This window comes from Aquarana catesbeiana, linkage group LG02 (genome assembly GCF_042186555.1).
Source record: "Aquarana catesbeiana isolate 2022-GZ linkage group LG02, ASM4218655v1, whole genome shotgun sequence".
Classification (NCBI taxonomy): domain Eukaryota; kingdom Metazoa; phylum Chordata; class Amphibia; order Anura; family Ranidae; genus Aquarana; species Aquarana catesbeiana.
This window is the reverse complement of record NC_133325.1, coordinates 8,602,789-8,620,711: the sequence shown is the minus strand read 5'-3', so window position 1 is coordinate 8,620,711 and position 17,923 is coordinate 8,602,789. Positions and strand designations below refer to the sequence as shown.

The following is a 17,923-nucleotide window of genomic DNA, read 5'->3' as shown; positions in this document are numbered from 1 at the left end:
AAATTGTATTTTAACTCTACTTTTTGAGTCTGTGCTTACCTTGCTATACAGATACAATGGTCCCCTTCAAAAATCCCATCTTTTATGAGACAGCCTAGGCTCTCTCTCATTAATTGTGTATTATTATTTTATTATTATTATTATTATTATACAGGATTTATATAGCGCCGACAGTTTACGCAGCGCTTTACAACAACATTAGGGCAGACAGTACAAGTACAATACAATTCAATACAGGAGGAATCAGAGGGCCCTGCTCGTTAGAGCTTACAATCTAGGAGGGAGGGTCAAGTTATACAAAAGGGTAATAGCTGTGGGGGATGAGCTAATGGAGAAAATAATGCAGTTGTTAGATGGAGGCAGGATAGGCTTCTCTGAAGAGGAAAGTCTTCAGGGATCGCCTAAAAGTGGATAAATTTGGAGACAGTCTGACAGATTGGGGTAGGGAATTCCAGAGGATGGGCGAGGCTCGGGAGAAGTCCTGGAGGCGGATATGGGAGGAGGTGATGAGGGAGCTAGAGAGCAGGAGATCTTGGGAGGAACGGAGATGGCGTTTAGGTTGGTATTTTGAGACTAGGTTAGTGATGTAGCTGGGGGCACAGTTGTGGATGGCTTTGTAACTTATTGTTAGTATTTTGAATTTAATTCGTTGGGCGAGTGGCAGCCAATGGAAGGATTGGCAGAGAGGGGTAGCAGACACTGAGCGGTTTGTAAGGTGGATGAGTCTGGCAGCATTATTCATGATGGACTGAAGGGGGGATAGTCTATTTAAAGGTAAGCCAATGAGGAGTGAGTTGCAGTAGTCAAGGCGAGAGATAACCAGGGAGTGAATCAGGAGCTTTGTAGTTTCACTGGTTAGAAAGGGACGTAGTTTAGAGATGTTGCGGAGGTTGAGGCGGCAAGCTTTGGAAAGTGATTGGATGTGGGGCTGAAAGGAGAGTTCAGAATCCAGGATAACACCTAGCACCCTGACATGTGGGGGACGGGTGGATGGTTTTGCCATTGCTCTTCACAGAGAAGTCAGGGGAAGAGGCACGTGGGGGAGGAAATATTATAAGCTCGGTTTTGGACAAGTTGAGTTTGAGGAAGTGGTGTGACATCCATACAGATATGTCGGTTAGTAAGTTAGTGATGCGTGAGGAGACTGATGGAGTGAGTTGAGGGATGGAGAGATAGATTTGTGTGTCATCAGCATAGAAATGATATTGAAAGCCATGAGAGGCTATCAGCTGACCCAGGGAAGAGGTGTAGATTGAAAATAAAAGAGGTCCAAGAACAGAACCTTGGGGGACCCTGACAGAGAAGGGAAGAGGAGTGGAGGAAGTAGAATTGTAAGTGACACTGAAGGTGCGTTGGGATAGGTAGGATGAGAGCCACGGAAGAGCACAGTCACGGAGACCGATGGAGTGAAGTTTTTTGAGGAGGAGGGGGTGGTCAACCGTGTCAAAGGCAGCTGAAAGATCCAGAAGTAGGAGTACAGAATAGTGTCCGTTGGTTTTTGCAGTTAGTAGGTCATTTGTGAGTTTTAAAAGAGCAGTTTCTGTGGAGTGTTGAGGGCGAAATCCAGATTGAAGGGGATCAAGAAGGTTGTTTTTAATGAGGTGGTCACTCAGTTGGTTGTAAAGCAGGCGTTCAAGGAGTTTAGAGGAAAAGGGGAGCAAGGAGATAGGGCGTAGGTTGTTAAGATTGGTAGGGTCCAAGGATGGTTTTTTGAGTATGGGAGTGACCAGTGCATGTTTTAGAGCATCGGGGAAGATGCCAGAGGTGAGGGAGAGATTGAAGATGTGGGTTAGAGAGTGTAGGATGGGGTCAGAGGGTGACCGTAGCATTTGAGATGGAACAGGGTCCAGGGGACAGGTAGTTAGGTGGGCGATAGAAAGGAGTTTAGCAACTTCGTCTGGAGTAGTAGATTTGAATAGAGGTAGTGTCAGTTGTATCTGTTGACATGGGGTCTTAGCTGGGGGAGATACCTGTAGAGTGGAGATTTCATCACGGATTGTATCAATCTTGTTTTTGAAGTGATTAGCGATTTCCTGGGCAGTGAGTAAATCAGTGGGGGGAGGCGGTGGAGGACAAAGTAGAGAGTTGAAGGTAGAGAAGAGTTTACGGGGACTGGATGAGAAGGTATTAATAAGAGTTGTAAAATAGGTTTGCTTGGCAGTGTGGAGGAAAGAATAGTATTTTTGGAGGGCAGATTTGTATTGGTTGAAGTCTTTGAGAGACTTAGTCTTGTGCCACAGACGCTCAAGAGCGCGACTACGTTTTTTGAGAATTTTAGTGTCATCTGTTTGCCAGGGTTGTAGGGGTCGAGGCCTGATTCTGCGTGTAGTGAGGGGAGCGAGCTTGTCCAGGGTGGAGGACAGAGATTTATTGTAGATGGACATGGCTTGGTTGGGGCAGGACAGGGGGGAGATTTTGTCATAGAGGTGGTCGGTAGCAGAGTAGAGGAGAGAGTAGTTGAAGTTGCGAAAGTTTCTACGGGTGACGGTTAGGCGATTGGAGGGAAAGGTGGTGGAAGACAGGGGGAGAGAGAAACTAATAAGGTGGTGGTCGGAGAGAGGAAAAGGATTGTTTGAGAAGTTGCATGGAGTGCATAGGTAAGAGAATACAATGTCAAGGGTGTTGCCATCAGAGTGAGTAGAAGCCTGTACCCATTGCTTCAGGTCAAATGAAGAGGTTAGACTAAGAAGTTTAGAAGTAGCAGGAATGTTTGTATTAGCAGGGATGTTGAAATCACCGAGAAGGATTGTGGGAATTTCCGAAGAGAGAAAGTAGGGTAGCCACTCAGAAAACTCATCAAGGAAAGTCGATAATGGTCCAGGGGGCCGGTAGATCACAGCAATTCTTAGGGAAGTGGGAGAGAATAGACGTATACAGTGGGCTTCGAATGATGAGAGTGAAAAAGAGGGAGGAGGGTGAATAACCTGGAAGGTGCTCTGGGGGGATAGGAGGAATCCCACTTCACCTCCCTTGCGTCCATTAGGCCTGGGGGAGTGAGTCCAGTGAAGGCCACCCTGGGAGAGGGAAGCAGGAGAAGGGGTGTCATATTCGTGGAGCCAGGTTTCGGTGAGAGCAAGTAGATTAAAGGAATTAGTGACAAAGAGGTCATGAACAGCGGTGAGTTTGTTGCAGACAGAGCGGGCGTTCCAGAGGGCGCAGGAGAGAGTGAGGCTGGTGTTGGCAAGAAGAGGAATGGAGACTAGATTGTGTAGATTGCGACTACTGCCAGAGGGTGTAGGGTGATGGTGATGGGTGTGTTGGGCACAGTTAAATAAAGTGGGCCCAGGGTTTGGGGAAATATCTCCAGCGATTAGGAGAAGCAGAAGAGTGAGGGAGGTAATATGAGAATATGATTTGTATGAGGGGACATGCTTCAGTATCCTGGGGGGTATGTTAGCAAGTGGGCTTAGAGTTAGAAAGAGGTGATGAGTGCAGTAATAGGGGGAGGGGAGAAGTGAGGGTGATATGTACAGGTTGTGGGGTGGAGCAGAGGGGTGTAGAAAAGAGAGTTTGAGGAGAGAGGCAGCAATTGTGAAAAGGAGGAGAGGTAAAGAGTGCATGTTTCAGAGAGGAAGATGATAAAATTAGGAAATGGGGTCACCTGCAGTCTTTTATAGTTTGCAAATCGCTGAAGTGCAAGAGCAGAAGTGCCACTTATTTTAAGAACGCCACTTCTTTGGAAGAACCCCTGTATGTGCAGCCCCCTGTATGTGTTCCCCCGTAAGGAAGGCCTTGTTTTTATACTGTGTGTTGGGTGTGGGTTGAATCTGGCAATTAATCAATTAGGAGGGCATATTAGCAACACAGCTAGCAGGGCATAACTTTCACACCACAATCAAACTGCAAGGGGACTAAAAGGCCAAAATTGTAAAGATAAGGGAACCCATAATTTAGGTAAGACTTAATGGCTAAATAAACATTGAAATAATGTGAGCATGGCTACAGATGGAGTTGAAACAGTGGTGACAAACAGATTTACCCAATAAGCTTTTTTGCAGTCATGCAATGTTCAGTTTTAAGGTATGTGGAGATATAAACGCAGGTTTACCTGTGAAGAGAGAAGAAGATGTTCAGGTGGATTGGGCAAGAGCAGAAGTGCCACTTATTTTAAGAACGCCACTTCTTTGGAAGAACCCCCTGTATGTGCAGCCCCCTAATTTGTGTACAAATTAATCTTCGGGATTGGGGACCCTCATCTGGAAATAACCCAACATCATCCATTGTCCTGTATTTTGTATCAGTTGTTTTTTTTTATATACTAGTCTCTTTACTTTCCTGGTTGTACAATCTGTTACAGTAGCAGAAAAGTCTAAGGGGAGGGAGAAAAGAGATTTCTAATCTATCCAGGTCATGGTTTATCTAGTTATGGTTCTTCACACACAACTGGACTTGTTCTGTAATATTGAAGACTTTTCATAGTTTCTCCAAGCCAACTTCTTTATCTCCAATCCATACCCCAGAACATACCCCAACATTTATATCCACACAGATAGCACAGAAACCTTCATCCAATCACCATGAGATGTGTCAAGGCAGATGTTGACTGTCCAAGTAAAGGATGGGAGTGGTGAAAGTTGTGGAACTATCCTGTTCCAGACACATCATCCCTTCCTTGGTGTCATGAAGTCTGCATAGGTGGTAATCCTTCGATTCACATGACTGAGGGTGTGAATTGTTATATATTTACTGGGGATGAGATATTAAAATGGAACTATATGTAAATAATGTTAAAGACCCCTACCCCTATTCAAGGATCATTGTTCCAGGTTGATGCAGATGGTCTTTTTCATGCATAGTTACATAGTTACATAGTAGGTGAGGTTGAAAAAAGACACAAGTCCATCAAGTCCAACCTATGTGTGTGATTATGTGTCAGTATTACATTACATATCGCTGTATATTGCGGTCATTCAGGTGATTATCTAATAGTTTCTTGAAGCTATCAATGCTCCCCGCTGAGACCACCGCCTGTGGAAGGGAATTCCACATCCTTGCCGTTCTTACAGTAAAGAACCCTCTACGTAGTTTAAGGTTAAACCTCTTTTCTTCTAATTGTAATGAGTGGCCACGAGTCTTATTAAACTCTCTTCTGCAAAAAAGTTTTATCCCTATTGTGGGGTCACCAGTCCGGTATTTGTACATTGAAATCATATCCCCTCTCAAGCGTCTCTTCTCCAGAGAGAATAAGTTCAGAGCTCACAACCTTTCCTCATAACTAAGATCCTCCAGACCCTTTATTATCTTTGTTGCCCTTCTTTGTACTCGCTCCATTTCCAGTACATCCTTCCTGAGGACTGGTGCCCAGAACTGGACAGCAAGGGGGCGTGGCTTGGCGCCGGACTTTAATGGACGCCTAATCCCTGAGCTCCGGTCCTCAGAGGGTTTCACAGCAGCCTCAAAGAGCCATCCGTTAGCCAAAACATGGGGAAATCTAAGGGGAACCCGTCCCCATCCCGTTCCCGATCCCCGCGGAGACCCGACTCACAGGCAGGCCGCAGCATTCCGGAGATCTTCCGGACGCAGGCACGCGAGGCCCCGGCTTCATCTCAGGCCTACTCGGCCACAGCGCGCTCCTCCAGCCTCAGCCCCTCTGGCAGGCACAGGACTCAATCGCCCGCTCGGCATGGGGTCACAGCACACCCCCTAAACATGGGGGACCTGAGAATAGTGGCAGAGGATATCAAAGCCACCTTCGCATCGGTCATCTCAGACCTGAGGAGAGACATCCACTCCATGACGGTCCGCATGGACACCGTAGAAGAAGCAACAGCTCAAAATGAGAACTCCATCCACAGGCTCCAGGCATCATCATAGGCACATTCCGTCCAGCTCAGAGACCTGCACAGATACATGGAAGACCTGGACAATCGCGGCAGACGACACAACTTACGGGTAAGAGGCATGCCAGAATCGATCGATCACACACAACTTACCCAGGCAACCGTAGCTGTCTTCAACGATCTCCTAGGCAGACCCCCCGAGACCCCTATTGATTGTGAACGCTTACACAGGGCTCTCAGGCCACGGGGTAGAGACACTGACCCTCCCAGAGATGTGATATGCTGCCTAGTTAACTTTAAGCTGAAAGAAGAAATCCTTCGTAGGGCCAGAGACCGTCGCAATCTTTCATGCCAAGGCTCAGAAATAAAAATCTTTCAAGATTTATCACCTATCACCCTACAAAATAGAAGAGACTTACGCCCTCTCCTTGATATACTACGCACGAACGGAATTCAATACCGCTGGAAGTTCCCTTTCTGCCTTTCAGCGTCAACACAAGGGCGAACGGCTAACCTGAGAGTGCCTGAAGATCTCACCTCATTCTGTGAGACTCTGAACATACCTTGCATTGAACTGCCCGACTGGTACCGCTCTCTCAGACCTCCACAACTCAGAAGGTCCAGCTCCATGGATGCCATCCCTGTGCGTGATGAGTTCCACATAAGAAGACGCAGAGCCAACTCTCCCAGGGCCAACACTTCCACAGGACCCAGGAACCCAACAGACAACAGCCCCACAGCTTCTCCTGCCCACAGAAGACCTCGCCACGGCGGTGCCGACTAATGGGGTGACCCACCCCTATCTTCGATTGATCGCCTGAACTCATTTCACCCCCTACACCACGAAGGCCTTCGCAAGACAGACGTCACTCCACAGTATAACCATCCGATTTCCCACAATTGATCCCCCTACAACCCAGAAGCAAGACGGCTGGACTCAAAGAACCACCACAATCCCTCACCTCCCCCGCATCTAGCCCAAAATGGACGCTTTTTGTTCAGCCCCACAGACTGGCCCTACCTGTGAAAACATCCCCCACCCCTCTACCCCCCTCCTTAGTACCAGTATGCTCACCTAGCTAATTTAACACAGTCTTCAAGCAATGGAACATTGGACACGCAAGTATAACAGGAACCTGCACGAAGTTAACTTTTGTTTGTGTCAGTTATATAACCCCCCAAATTACAATAGCTCCTTTCCTTATTCTATCTCCACCTCGCCAATATGTCACCCCCATAACCCATCCCCCAAATGGGTCGCCTTGAACCTCCCCAGGCGAGTACCATTCCCTAAGGTGACAGACATATGTCACATTCCCAGGCTAGAACCCCCCCCCCTATCTTAACTGACACCCTTGCTGAAAAATGAACCGAGGCTGACACTTGCTTGATGATGATGTTGTCTGTCAGTAATGTTGATTCATCCCTAGAGGGGCGGTTCCACACAGAACCTCATCAACACCATTAATTCCGCCCAAGCTCCACATACCCTACCCTTACTCTTATACCCCCAACATTAAGAGCTGACTCTCATATGCTCGGGTACCCCCCCCCCCACCCACCTAATCAAGAGATCACCCAGATGATTAACGGGTATCTAAACCTAGGCATCCCCTAAGATGATGATTAAGACATAACCGGCATTCCCCAATGCCCATAATAACAACACTACTCTGTGTGGAACCGCTCATCCGGTTGATATATGGCCGGAAAGAGTTATTAAGTTATCTTCAGCTAAGTTGAAACCCATAGGAAGCTAATGTTCCAGCTAGGAGATACTAGTTTCATTACTGTTATTGTCTTTATCTGAATGTTCGTAACACAATGTCCTAAGGTTTATGGTGAATCTTGACAGACACCTCACCAAATGTATGGCTGACCCAGCATAGGGCAAGCCTAAGACCAGGGCACGTAACTTGTTATGATTTCTCATTCTACTTTTTTACCTGTTTTAATACTCTCGTTTCGTTATTAATAGTTCAACGCAACATGACATGTTTGTCTTTTGGCAACCAAGCAAAAGAACCCGAGGGGGACCTCCGGCATGTGTGAAAGACCCCACACTCCGCCTGGTCATGGGTCTCGATACTTCCACATCCTGATGTAAAGACACATGAGTAAACCAGGCCAGACCACCTTTATGGTGAAATCTCAGACTATCTGTTCTTATACAGTGTGGGACTCGATCGCACAGGCTGGAGGCCTACCCGGAGAGTAAGGCAAGCATAAACAACGCTAGAATTGTTTACTAAATATATAGTCTGGTTAATGTTATAAGATCGATGGTACAGATGACCCCTTACTTGTCTCTCGAATTATCTAAACGACTCACAACTAGACGTCCGCTCCAATTTCCCCGCAATAGCTAGGGCCGACTTCCCCTACTCAGGCGGACTCACTCACCTGCCCTAAAAGACCTCACACGATACTTTATCTTAGGCAATGACGCTAATTTAAATCTAAGACCCCCCCTCATCTCATTTGATCCATAATCCCCAAGACTAATACTGTAACCTACAGGCTCACTCCTCTATCTTAACCTCCCACACCCCTCTGAGGACCAGAGGACTACACTCTATCTCTAACCCGTCACCACCGGCTCCCTCCACCTCCCCACACAACGGGAACCTATCTTCCCCGTTGACTTACACCGGATAACACATTATCCCATAAGAAGGGTCTCTGAACCCTTCTTTACCTCCGGTACACCCAGATCCCACATATCCTTCTTGATCTTTTTCTAACCTTTCTCCTTCCTATCCCCCCCCCCCCCTTTTTTTTATTTTTTTATTTTTTTTTTTTTTCTCTCTGCCCCATCTCTTCCCTTCTTCTCCCGTTCCCCCTCTCCCCTCCCCTTCCTCTACCCTTACAGCCCCCTTTCCCCCTCAAACTTTCTAAGCCCATTTTCACTTCCCGCACACCCCTTGACTGCCTCCCCGGTCTCCGTCTCCTCCACTTCGCCTCCGCAACTCCTCCTGATCCATCTATACTCCCACGATCCACCCCTAACATACCCGAAGAGGTAGACTGACTAAACCGACATTAGAGCACATCCTTTTAAAGCATGTCGCACACACCACCTACCACCAAACACGACACACTAAAAGTGACATCCCTAAATGTAAAAGGGCTCAACATACCAGAAAAACGCAGCCAAGTTCTGTCTATGATGCACAAACTAAAATCCGACATAGTTTTCCTCCAGGAAACCCATTTTCGTGCAGACAAGGTTCCTAAGCTTACAAACCACTGGTTCCCTCACTCCTACCATTCTACCAACCCACAAGCAAAGACCAAGGGAGTTTCAATCCTGATCTCCAAAAACTTAACATGGGAACTCAATGACTCACTTATTGACAAGGAAGGCAGATATATCGTTTTAAAAGGCAAGATACAGGGCCGTCCTGTAACTCTAGCTAATATTTACAGCCCCAACTCTGCACAATCCAGCTTCTTTAGACAGATCTCCCAACTTTTATCAGGCTTCTCTGCCGGTCTAACAATACTCGGAGGAGACTTTAATGTAGCCCTATACCCAATCCTAGATACCTCTTCAGGATCCACATCACTGCCATACCGAACTCTGCGCCAAATCAAACTGCAACTGAACGACCTGCTCTTACATGACACCTGGCGCACTCTCCACCCCAATGTCAAGGACTATACATTCTTCTCCGCCCCTCACGACAGATATTCCAGAATTGACTATCTTTTCCTCTCCCAACCAGACCTTCCATTCCTTTCCCATGCGACAATTGAACCAATGGTCCTATCTGATCACCACCCCATCACGATGACACTGACCTTCCCTGAACATCAGAATGTTTCAAAAATCTGGCGCTTAGACTCTACACTCTTGACCTCAGAAGGAGATATCACAGACATTAGACAAACCATACACAACTTCTTTATCGAAAATGACAATGAAGACACATCTCCACTAACACAGTGGGAGGCCCATAAATGCGTCTTAAGGGGCAAGCTTATTGCCCTCAAAACGTCGCGGAAAAAAGCCCACCAAGCCAGTATCCTAAACCTGATCCAGAAGATTAAAACCCTAGAACTAGCTCACAAACAGACTCAGGCCCAACAAACATATCGAGAACTTACACAAACGAGAGAACTTCTACTCACAGAACTGTCACAAAAAACAAAACGTAAATTCATCCTACAACAGAAATTGTTCTATGAATTTGGAAATAAAAGCGGAAAGTATCTGGCCCGAGCCATTCAGAAAAACAAAGCACGTTCCAATATCCACACGATCAACGACGCCCAAGGTAGAGCGAAAGTCACAGCCCCAGACATAGCCTCCCAATTCGAAGCGTACTACTCCACACTGTACAATCTCGGCACAACTACCGACGGTGCATCCAATAACAAAGATAGACGATCCCTCATTAAAAGCTTTCTAAAGGAACATTGCCCTAAACCGATTGACAGAGAAGATGCTCGCCAATTAGAACTCCCCATTTCAGAAGCTGAACTCAAAAATGCAATCAAACAGCTAAAAGCCGGAAAGAGTCCGGGCCCAGACGGCTTCACAGCCGTATACTTTAAGACCTTCATAGAGACACTCACAGGCCCCTTTCTCAAAGCCTTCAACTCCCTGTCCTCCTCCACGCTCCCCTTCCATAGACTCCTTGAAGCCCACATTACAGTTATACCAAAGGAGGGAAAAGACACGACCCTAGTAAGTAATTATAGGCCGATCTCCCTATTAAATGTCGACATAAAATTGTATGCAAAAATCCTAGCCAACCGCCTGCTTCCCCTGTTACCATCACTGATAGATGGAGACCAAGTCGGTTTTATTCCGGGTCGAGAGGCAAGGGATAACACCATTAAAGCCATAAATCTCCATCACTGGATGACAACTAATAAACATAAAGGTTTCTTTCTATCATTGGATGCGGAGAAGGCGTTTGACAGACTGGCATGGGACTACATGGGGGCAGTGCTACGACACTTAGGCCTCCATAATCGCATGTTTAACTCAATCATGTCGCTATACACGACACCCACGGCCAGAGTTAGGATTAACGGACATCTGTCAAGCGCCTTCTCCATAACCAACGGAACGAGGCAAGGATGCCCACTTTCCCCTATCCTCTTTGTGTTGACCCTTGAACCTCTCCTGAACTGCCTCAGGAGAAATGAGGATATTAAAGGCATACCCATAGCAGGCCGCACTTACAAGTTAGCAGCCTTTGCCGACGATATCCTGCTTTCCCTTAGCGAGCCCCACATTTCTATTCCAAACTTATTAAAAGATTTCCACCTCTTCCAACGCATCTCTAATTTTAAAATAAACTTCACCAAATCACACGCCCTAAATGTCACTATCCCAAAAGAAACAGTTGCGCAGTGTGAATCCAACTTCCCTTTCCAATGGCGACAAAACGCAATTAAATACCTTGGCATTTACCTTACAACGAACCTATCAGACCTTTTTGCACAAAACTATCTTCCCATCCTCAGAACGATCTCTGCTGATCTCAAAAATTGGAACAAACCCCAATTTTCCTGGTTCGGGCGGGCAGCGATTATTAAAATGAATATTCTCCCCCGCATTCTATATATCCTACAAGCTATCCCCATCAAACTCCCCCCGTCATTTTTCTTATCCTATAGAAGGCTTTGTACTGAATTTCTATGGAAACAAAAATCTCCGAGAATCGCACATGATCTTCTGACAAAACCCAAGACAAAGGGGGGCATTGGGCTTCCAGATCTGAAAAAATATTACTGGGCCTGCCACCTTACCCGTATTGTGGACTGGTCATTACACACCCAACTCAAAGACTGGGTCAGACTGGAGGGATCACTGTCCCCCTTTCCACTAAAATCCGCACCCTGGCTGGCATCGACACATATCCCCTCCATTCTCAAAGAACACCCTCTCATTGGACCGACCCTAGATTGTTTCAGGGAAACATGCCGTAAGCTACACATTTCATCCTCCCCGGGCCCTTTGACTCCTATAAGACAGAACCCTGCCTTCCCTCCGGGCATGTCCATACAATTCCTAGCGAATCAATGGCAATCCCCCGACATGCTGGCACACCAGTTCTTCCGAGACGGATCTTTTCTAGATCGCCTCACACTGACACCCGCCACCACCAGGGACCCTTTACCGCTCTGGACTTACTTTCAAATTCGACATTTTTTAAAGGAAGCCAACCGCGACTCTTCTATATCCAGAACACTTACTCCTTTTGAGCACTTATGCTCTCAATCCAATCCCCAACAACATTTAATCTCCAGTATATACGCTATACTATTTACTGAAACCTCCTCCAAAGAAGGGAAAGCCTGCAAATCCTGGGAAAGAGAATTACAAACAGAACTAGAAGAAGACCAATGGGAACACATATTCACGATTGCCCATAAAGGCTCCCTGAACGTATCCATTCAGGAAAATAACTATAAGACCCTGACACGATGGTACCGAACCCCAGCTATCTTGAATAAAATTAACCCCTCATTCCCCAACAAATGCTGGAGATGTGGGGATGAACCAGGCACACTGTTACACATCCTGTGGGCATGCCCAGCTATTCAATCATTCTGGACGCAAGTCCGAGAACTCACGGAATCAATTTCAACCTATAACTTAGACCACACGCCAACACAATGCCTGTTTCATCACTCAGATTTATCCACGTCGTACTACCGTAAAACATTGATCTTACCCCTTCTAAATGCAGCGAAAATGTGCATACCTAGACACTGGGGTACACCTCATTCTCCGACCATCCAAGAATGGCTCACACAAGTTGATAAAATAGCAGAAATGGAAGAACTTATTTCCATCTCACGAGACTCCCCAGATAGATTCTCTAAGACGTGGGCATGCTGGACCCACTTTCGGTCAACCGACAGATACCTAACACTGATGACATAATTGTTGACCTGGACCCACCCATTCAAACTCACCACCCACCACCCTCAATATGTATTGCACAGCCCTCTCAACCTCACCACTCCTATACCTATTCTTCTCCCCCGGCTGACATGGACCCCCCACCCCTAAACAAGGGACGAGTATGGGGGGCCACACGTCAAAATTAGCCCAATTTCACTTTCCAAGAGTGGAGATCGAACAAACCTGACCTGCTCCACCTTAAAACAACACCAAACCGAACCTATACCACAAGTGGCAGAGACCGGGGAGACAGGCACTCCTCTAGCCCCCTTATCCTCCCCCTCCTCCCCCTTCTCCCCCCCCCCTTTGTTCCCTTCCCCCCCCTCAAGTCTCTTAGTCACCCCTCCCTCCCCCCCCTTCTCTCCTCCTTTACTCCCACCCCCCCATCTTCTTTTTATTTTTTCTTCCTTTCCTCCCTTTTCTTTTCTTCTTTTATATATTTATCATTGTCCACCTACAACCCCTTTTGGCCCCTTACACGGTTTGGATCTCCTAGCAGAGCTCCCAACCAACACCTCTACCTTAGACGTGGATTGAATTGTCATACAATTCCCTATGCCATCACCCAATGATTGGGAATCCTCCTCTGAGAAACATGACAGCGACTTGAAGGAAGGGGGAGGGAAAAGGGGAGGAGAAAAGGAAGAAGAAACATCTTATGCCACAATATTAAACTTCAACCTCTCGATAGTCATTTCAATATGTTACCAGATTTAATATAAAACCCCTCCCGCGCAGACATAGTATATCGTAAATCATCAACAAGAGAATCTCTGTTACTAGTCAATTCACGGTTACTTTTGTCCCAATCGTAAGAATCTATGTATATTCCCCATCTTTTGTACAACTGTATGATGATAATGTGATACTGTCATATTGTACTATTTTTCTTTTAATAAAATCTTTTTTGGAAAAAAAAAAAAAAAAAAAAAAGAAAAGGAATTTGTAAATAGGGAAAAAAAAAAAAAAAAAAAAAAAAAAAAAGAACTGGACAGCATACTCCAGGTGCGGCCGGACCAGAGTCTTGTAGAGCGGGAGAATTATCGTTTTATCTCTGGAGTTGATCCCCTTTTTAATGCCAATATTCTGTTTGCTTTATTAGCAGCAGCTTGGCATTGCATGTCATTGCTGAGCCTATCATCCACTAGGACCCCCAGGTCCTTTTCCATCCTAGATTCCCCCAGAGGTTCTCCCCCCAGTCTATAGATTGCATTCAGATTTTTGCCACCCAAATGCATTATTTTACATTTTTCTACATTGAACCTCATTTGCCATGTAGTCGCCCACCCCATTCATTTGTTCAGGTCTTTTTGCAAGGTTTCCACATCCTGCGGAGAAGTTATTGCCCTGCTTAGCTTAGTATCGTCTGCAAATGCGTCTTGCAAACCAGTTGTTCTCTTTGTCCAAGATATGTATCTCGTTGTCTTTGAAAGAAATTCCCTGTTTTTGGTCTTTTGCCTTCATAAAACCCCCTCTTTTGCTGGCCTGTACAGAAAATTCAGACGGCCCTTCTTCCTCCTGTTGCTGATTGCTCTAGTAATTTAAAGATCTATATAGAGGAATCAGGACCTCCTTCCTCCTGCTGGTGACCCCTCTAGTGATATAAAGATCTATATAGAGGAATCAGGACCTCCTTCCTCCTGTTGGTGATCCCTCTAGTGATATAAAGATCTATATAGAGGAATCAGGACCTCCTTCCTCCTGCTGGTGATCCCTCTAGTGATATAATGATCTATATAGAGGAATCAGGACCTCCTTCCTCCTGCTGGTGACCCCTCTAGTGATATAAAGATCTATATAGAGGAATCAGGACCTCCTTCCTCCTGCTGATGACCCCTCTAGTGATATAAAGATCTATATAGAGGAATCAGGACCTCCTTCCTTCTGCTGGTGATCCCTCTAGTGATATAAAGATCTATATAGAGGAATCAGGACCTCCTTCCTCCTGCTGGTGATCCCTCTAGCGATATAAAGATCTATATAGAGGAATCAGGACCTCCTTCCTCTTGCTGATGACACCATTAAAGTCTATGGGACACGAACGTGAAAAATCAAAAGTGCTAATTTTAAGGGTTAATATGCAAGTTATTGTGATAAAAAGTGTTTGGGGACCCAGGTCCTGCCCCAGGGGACATGTATCAATGCAAAAATAAAAAAAATAAAACATTTTAAAAACTGAAGTTTTTTCGGGAGAAGTGATTTTAATAATGCTTAAAGTGAAACAATAAAAGTGAAATATTCCTTTAAATTTCATACCTGGGGGGTGTCTATAGTATGCCTGTAAAGGGGCGCATGTTTCCCGTGTTTAGAACAGTCCGAGAACAAAATTTCTAAAGGAAAAAAAAGTTATTTAAAAGTACTAGTGGTAGCGCCGGCAGCTATAATGAATTGTCGGGTCTCTGCAATACTCATAAAAGTCATTGAAAAAAACGGCCTGGGGTTCCCCCACAGTGCATTACCAGGCCTTTTGGGTCTGGTACGAATATTAAGGGGAACCCCGAACCAAAATTTAAAAAAAAATGCGTGGGGGTCCCCCCAAATTCCATATCAGGCCCTTCAGGTCTGGTATGGATATTAAGGGGAACCCCGCGCCAAAATAAAAAAATGGCATGGGGGTCCCCCAAAATTCCAGATATTAAGGGGAACCCCGCGCCAAAATTTAAAAAAATGGCGTGGGGGTCCCCCTCAAAATCCATACCAGACCCTTCAGGTCTGGTATGGATTTTAAGGGGAACCCTGCGCTAAAATTTTAAAAAAATGGCGTGGGGGTCCCCCTAAAAATCCATACCAGACCCTTATCCAAGCACGCAACCTGGCAGGCCGCAGGAAAAGAGGGAGGAATGAGAGAGTGCCCCCCCTCCTGAACCGTACCAGGCCACATGCCCTCAACATGGGGAGGATGTCCCCATGTTGATGAAGACAAGGGCCTCATCCCCACAACCCTTGACCGCTGGTTGTGGGGGTCTGCGGGCGGGGGGATTATAGGAATCTGGAAGCCCCCTTTAACAAGGGGATGCCCAGATCCCGCCCCCCCCTGTGTAAAATGGTAATGGGGTACAAATGTACCCCTACCATTTCACCAAAAAAGTGTCAAAAATGTTAAAAAAGACAAGAGACGTTTTTTGACAATTCATTTATTAATGTCTTCTTCTTTCCCCGCTTCTTCTTCCATCTTCTTCTGGTCTTCATTCAGTTTTCTTCCTCCATCTTGTTCTTCCCCCGCTTCTTCCTCCGATCCTCTGCTTCTTCCTCCGGCTTCTTCTTCCCCGCTTTGTTCTTCGGACGATCCGCATCCATGGGAGGTTCCCGCTGTGTGACGCATCCATTGGAGGTTCCCGCCGGTGACTCCGCCCCCCCTGACACACGGGGACTTCACTGGGACTTCCCTATGGCTTTCCCCGTGGTGTCAGAGGGGGGCAGTGTCACCCGTTACGTTACATGCAGGTACTATAATACTGCATTTATACCCATCAGTATTGAGCACTTGTCTCTTGTACCAATGGTGAAAGGTCTATAAGGATAAAACATATCAGGAACCTCTAAATACATGAAGGGGGTGAGTGAGGTTCAGGAAGGCAGGGTCTTCAATATGAAGCCCAGATCAAGAACACGGGGACATGACCTCAAACTAACAGGAGGAAAGTTCAAAACTAATCTTAGAAAGTATTATTTTACTGAAAGGGTAGTTGATGCTTGAAATAGACTTCCAGCAGAGGTAATCAGTCAACAATAGGTGGATTGAAACATAATTGGGACATACATAGATCATAGATGTATACTCAGGCAAAATATTTAACAAAAAAACCTATATAAATTAAAAAAACAAATGGGGCAGACTCGATTGACCACTTGGTCTTTCTTTTGCCATCACTCTTCTATGTTTCTATGAGAGTTCCTCTGACTTCCTGTCTGGTGAAATGTTGTCAGCTGGGCAAGAAGTGAGGAGAAATCTCTCTAATGAAGCACTTACTATATATGGTGGGAACCTAACGTAATGGGCACAACAGATGTGTAGACCCCAGAATTCAGCACAGGGACAATGGTAGCCCCTTTTAATGGGCACAGCAGGTGTTCAGCACTGGGAAGTCAGCACAGAGATGATGGTGACCCTTTATATTGGGGACATCATGTGTGCAGCATCAGCAACTCAAATCTATAAACAACAAGCTATATATAGGTCAATATTTGGCAATAAGTATCAATAAATTTCCCAATAGCTCAACCTAGGTTTAAAATACTCCTTTAATAAATATGTCACTGTGTCCGGGAAGTTCTATTTTACAGACTGTGAAAGGAGATTGTAAGCTGCTGTCCTGATCTCCTTGGTCTTCACACCATAGATGATGGGATTCAGTGCAGGTGGGGTCAGAAGATAGAGGCTCGATAAGATGACGTGGATATACGGTTCTATGTGCCCCACCCTGTGAGTGAGAAAAGAGAAAAGGCCCAGGGTATAGAACATAATGATGGTGGAGATATGGGATGAGCATGTACCAAAGGCTTTGCTTTTGTCAGTTTGAGAGGAAAGCTTTAACATTGTCCTTAGTATCAAGATGTAGGACATAGCAATGACAGAGACATCAAACACAATACACAACAAGACAACAGTCAACCCATAGGCACTATTGATAGTAGTGTCAGCACAAGCCAACTTCACCACTGCCATGTGGTCACAGTAAGAGTGAGAAATATGGTGTGTCTGGCAGAATGGCAGTAGACTGGCCATAAGTGGACATGGTGTTACGATCACTGTTCCTCTTATAATGAGAGCTATGGTTATCTTTAATATCAAGCTATTGGTCAGCGTGGCTGTGTAACGAAGAGGGTTGCAGATAGCCACATATCTGTCCAAGGCCATGGCCATGAGAACTCCAGATTCCAGAGAGGTGAAACAATGGATGAAGAACATCTGAACAAGGCAGGACAAGAAGGTGATCTCTTTGTCATTCATCCAGAAGATGGCCAACATTTTCAAGACAATGGAGCTAGAGAGGACCACATCGGTGAGAGACAAAGTACAGAGGAAATAGTACATGGGGCTATGTAGAGGCTTTTGGGATACAATGATGATCAATATAAAACCGTTTCCAAGAATCGCCATGATATACATAATGAAGACAGGGATTGATAAAGATGTATGAGCCGACTCAAATCCCGGGAGACCTTCCAGGAAAAACACACTGGGGTAGAAGATTGAGAGATTTGCAAGCAACAT

General features: G+C 45.8%; 1 protein-coding gene across 1 annotated transcript; it reads right to left on the bottom strand.

Annotated features, from left to right (window-relative positions):
- Positions 1-16,981: 16,981 nt before the first annotated feature.
- Positions 16,982-17,923, bottom strand: LOC141129571 (olfactory receptor 52K2-like). Its single transcript, XM_073617668.1, has one exon. It carries the CDS (start codon positions 17,921-17,923, stop codon positions 16,982-16,984), a length of 942 nt encoding a protein of 313 aa, XP_073473769.1.

Bases quoted from the DNA above. Each gene is read 5' to 3' on its own strand.
- LOC141129571 (XM_073617668.1), bottom strand. From the start codon at position 17,923: ATGTTGCTTGCAAATCTCTCAATCTTCTACCCCAGTGTGTTTTTCCTG.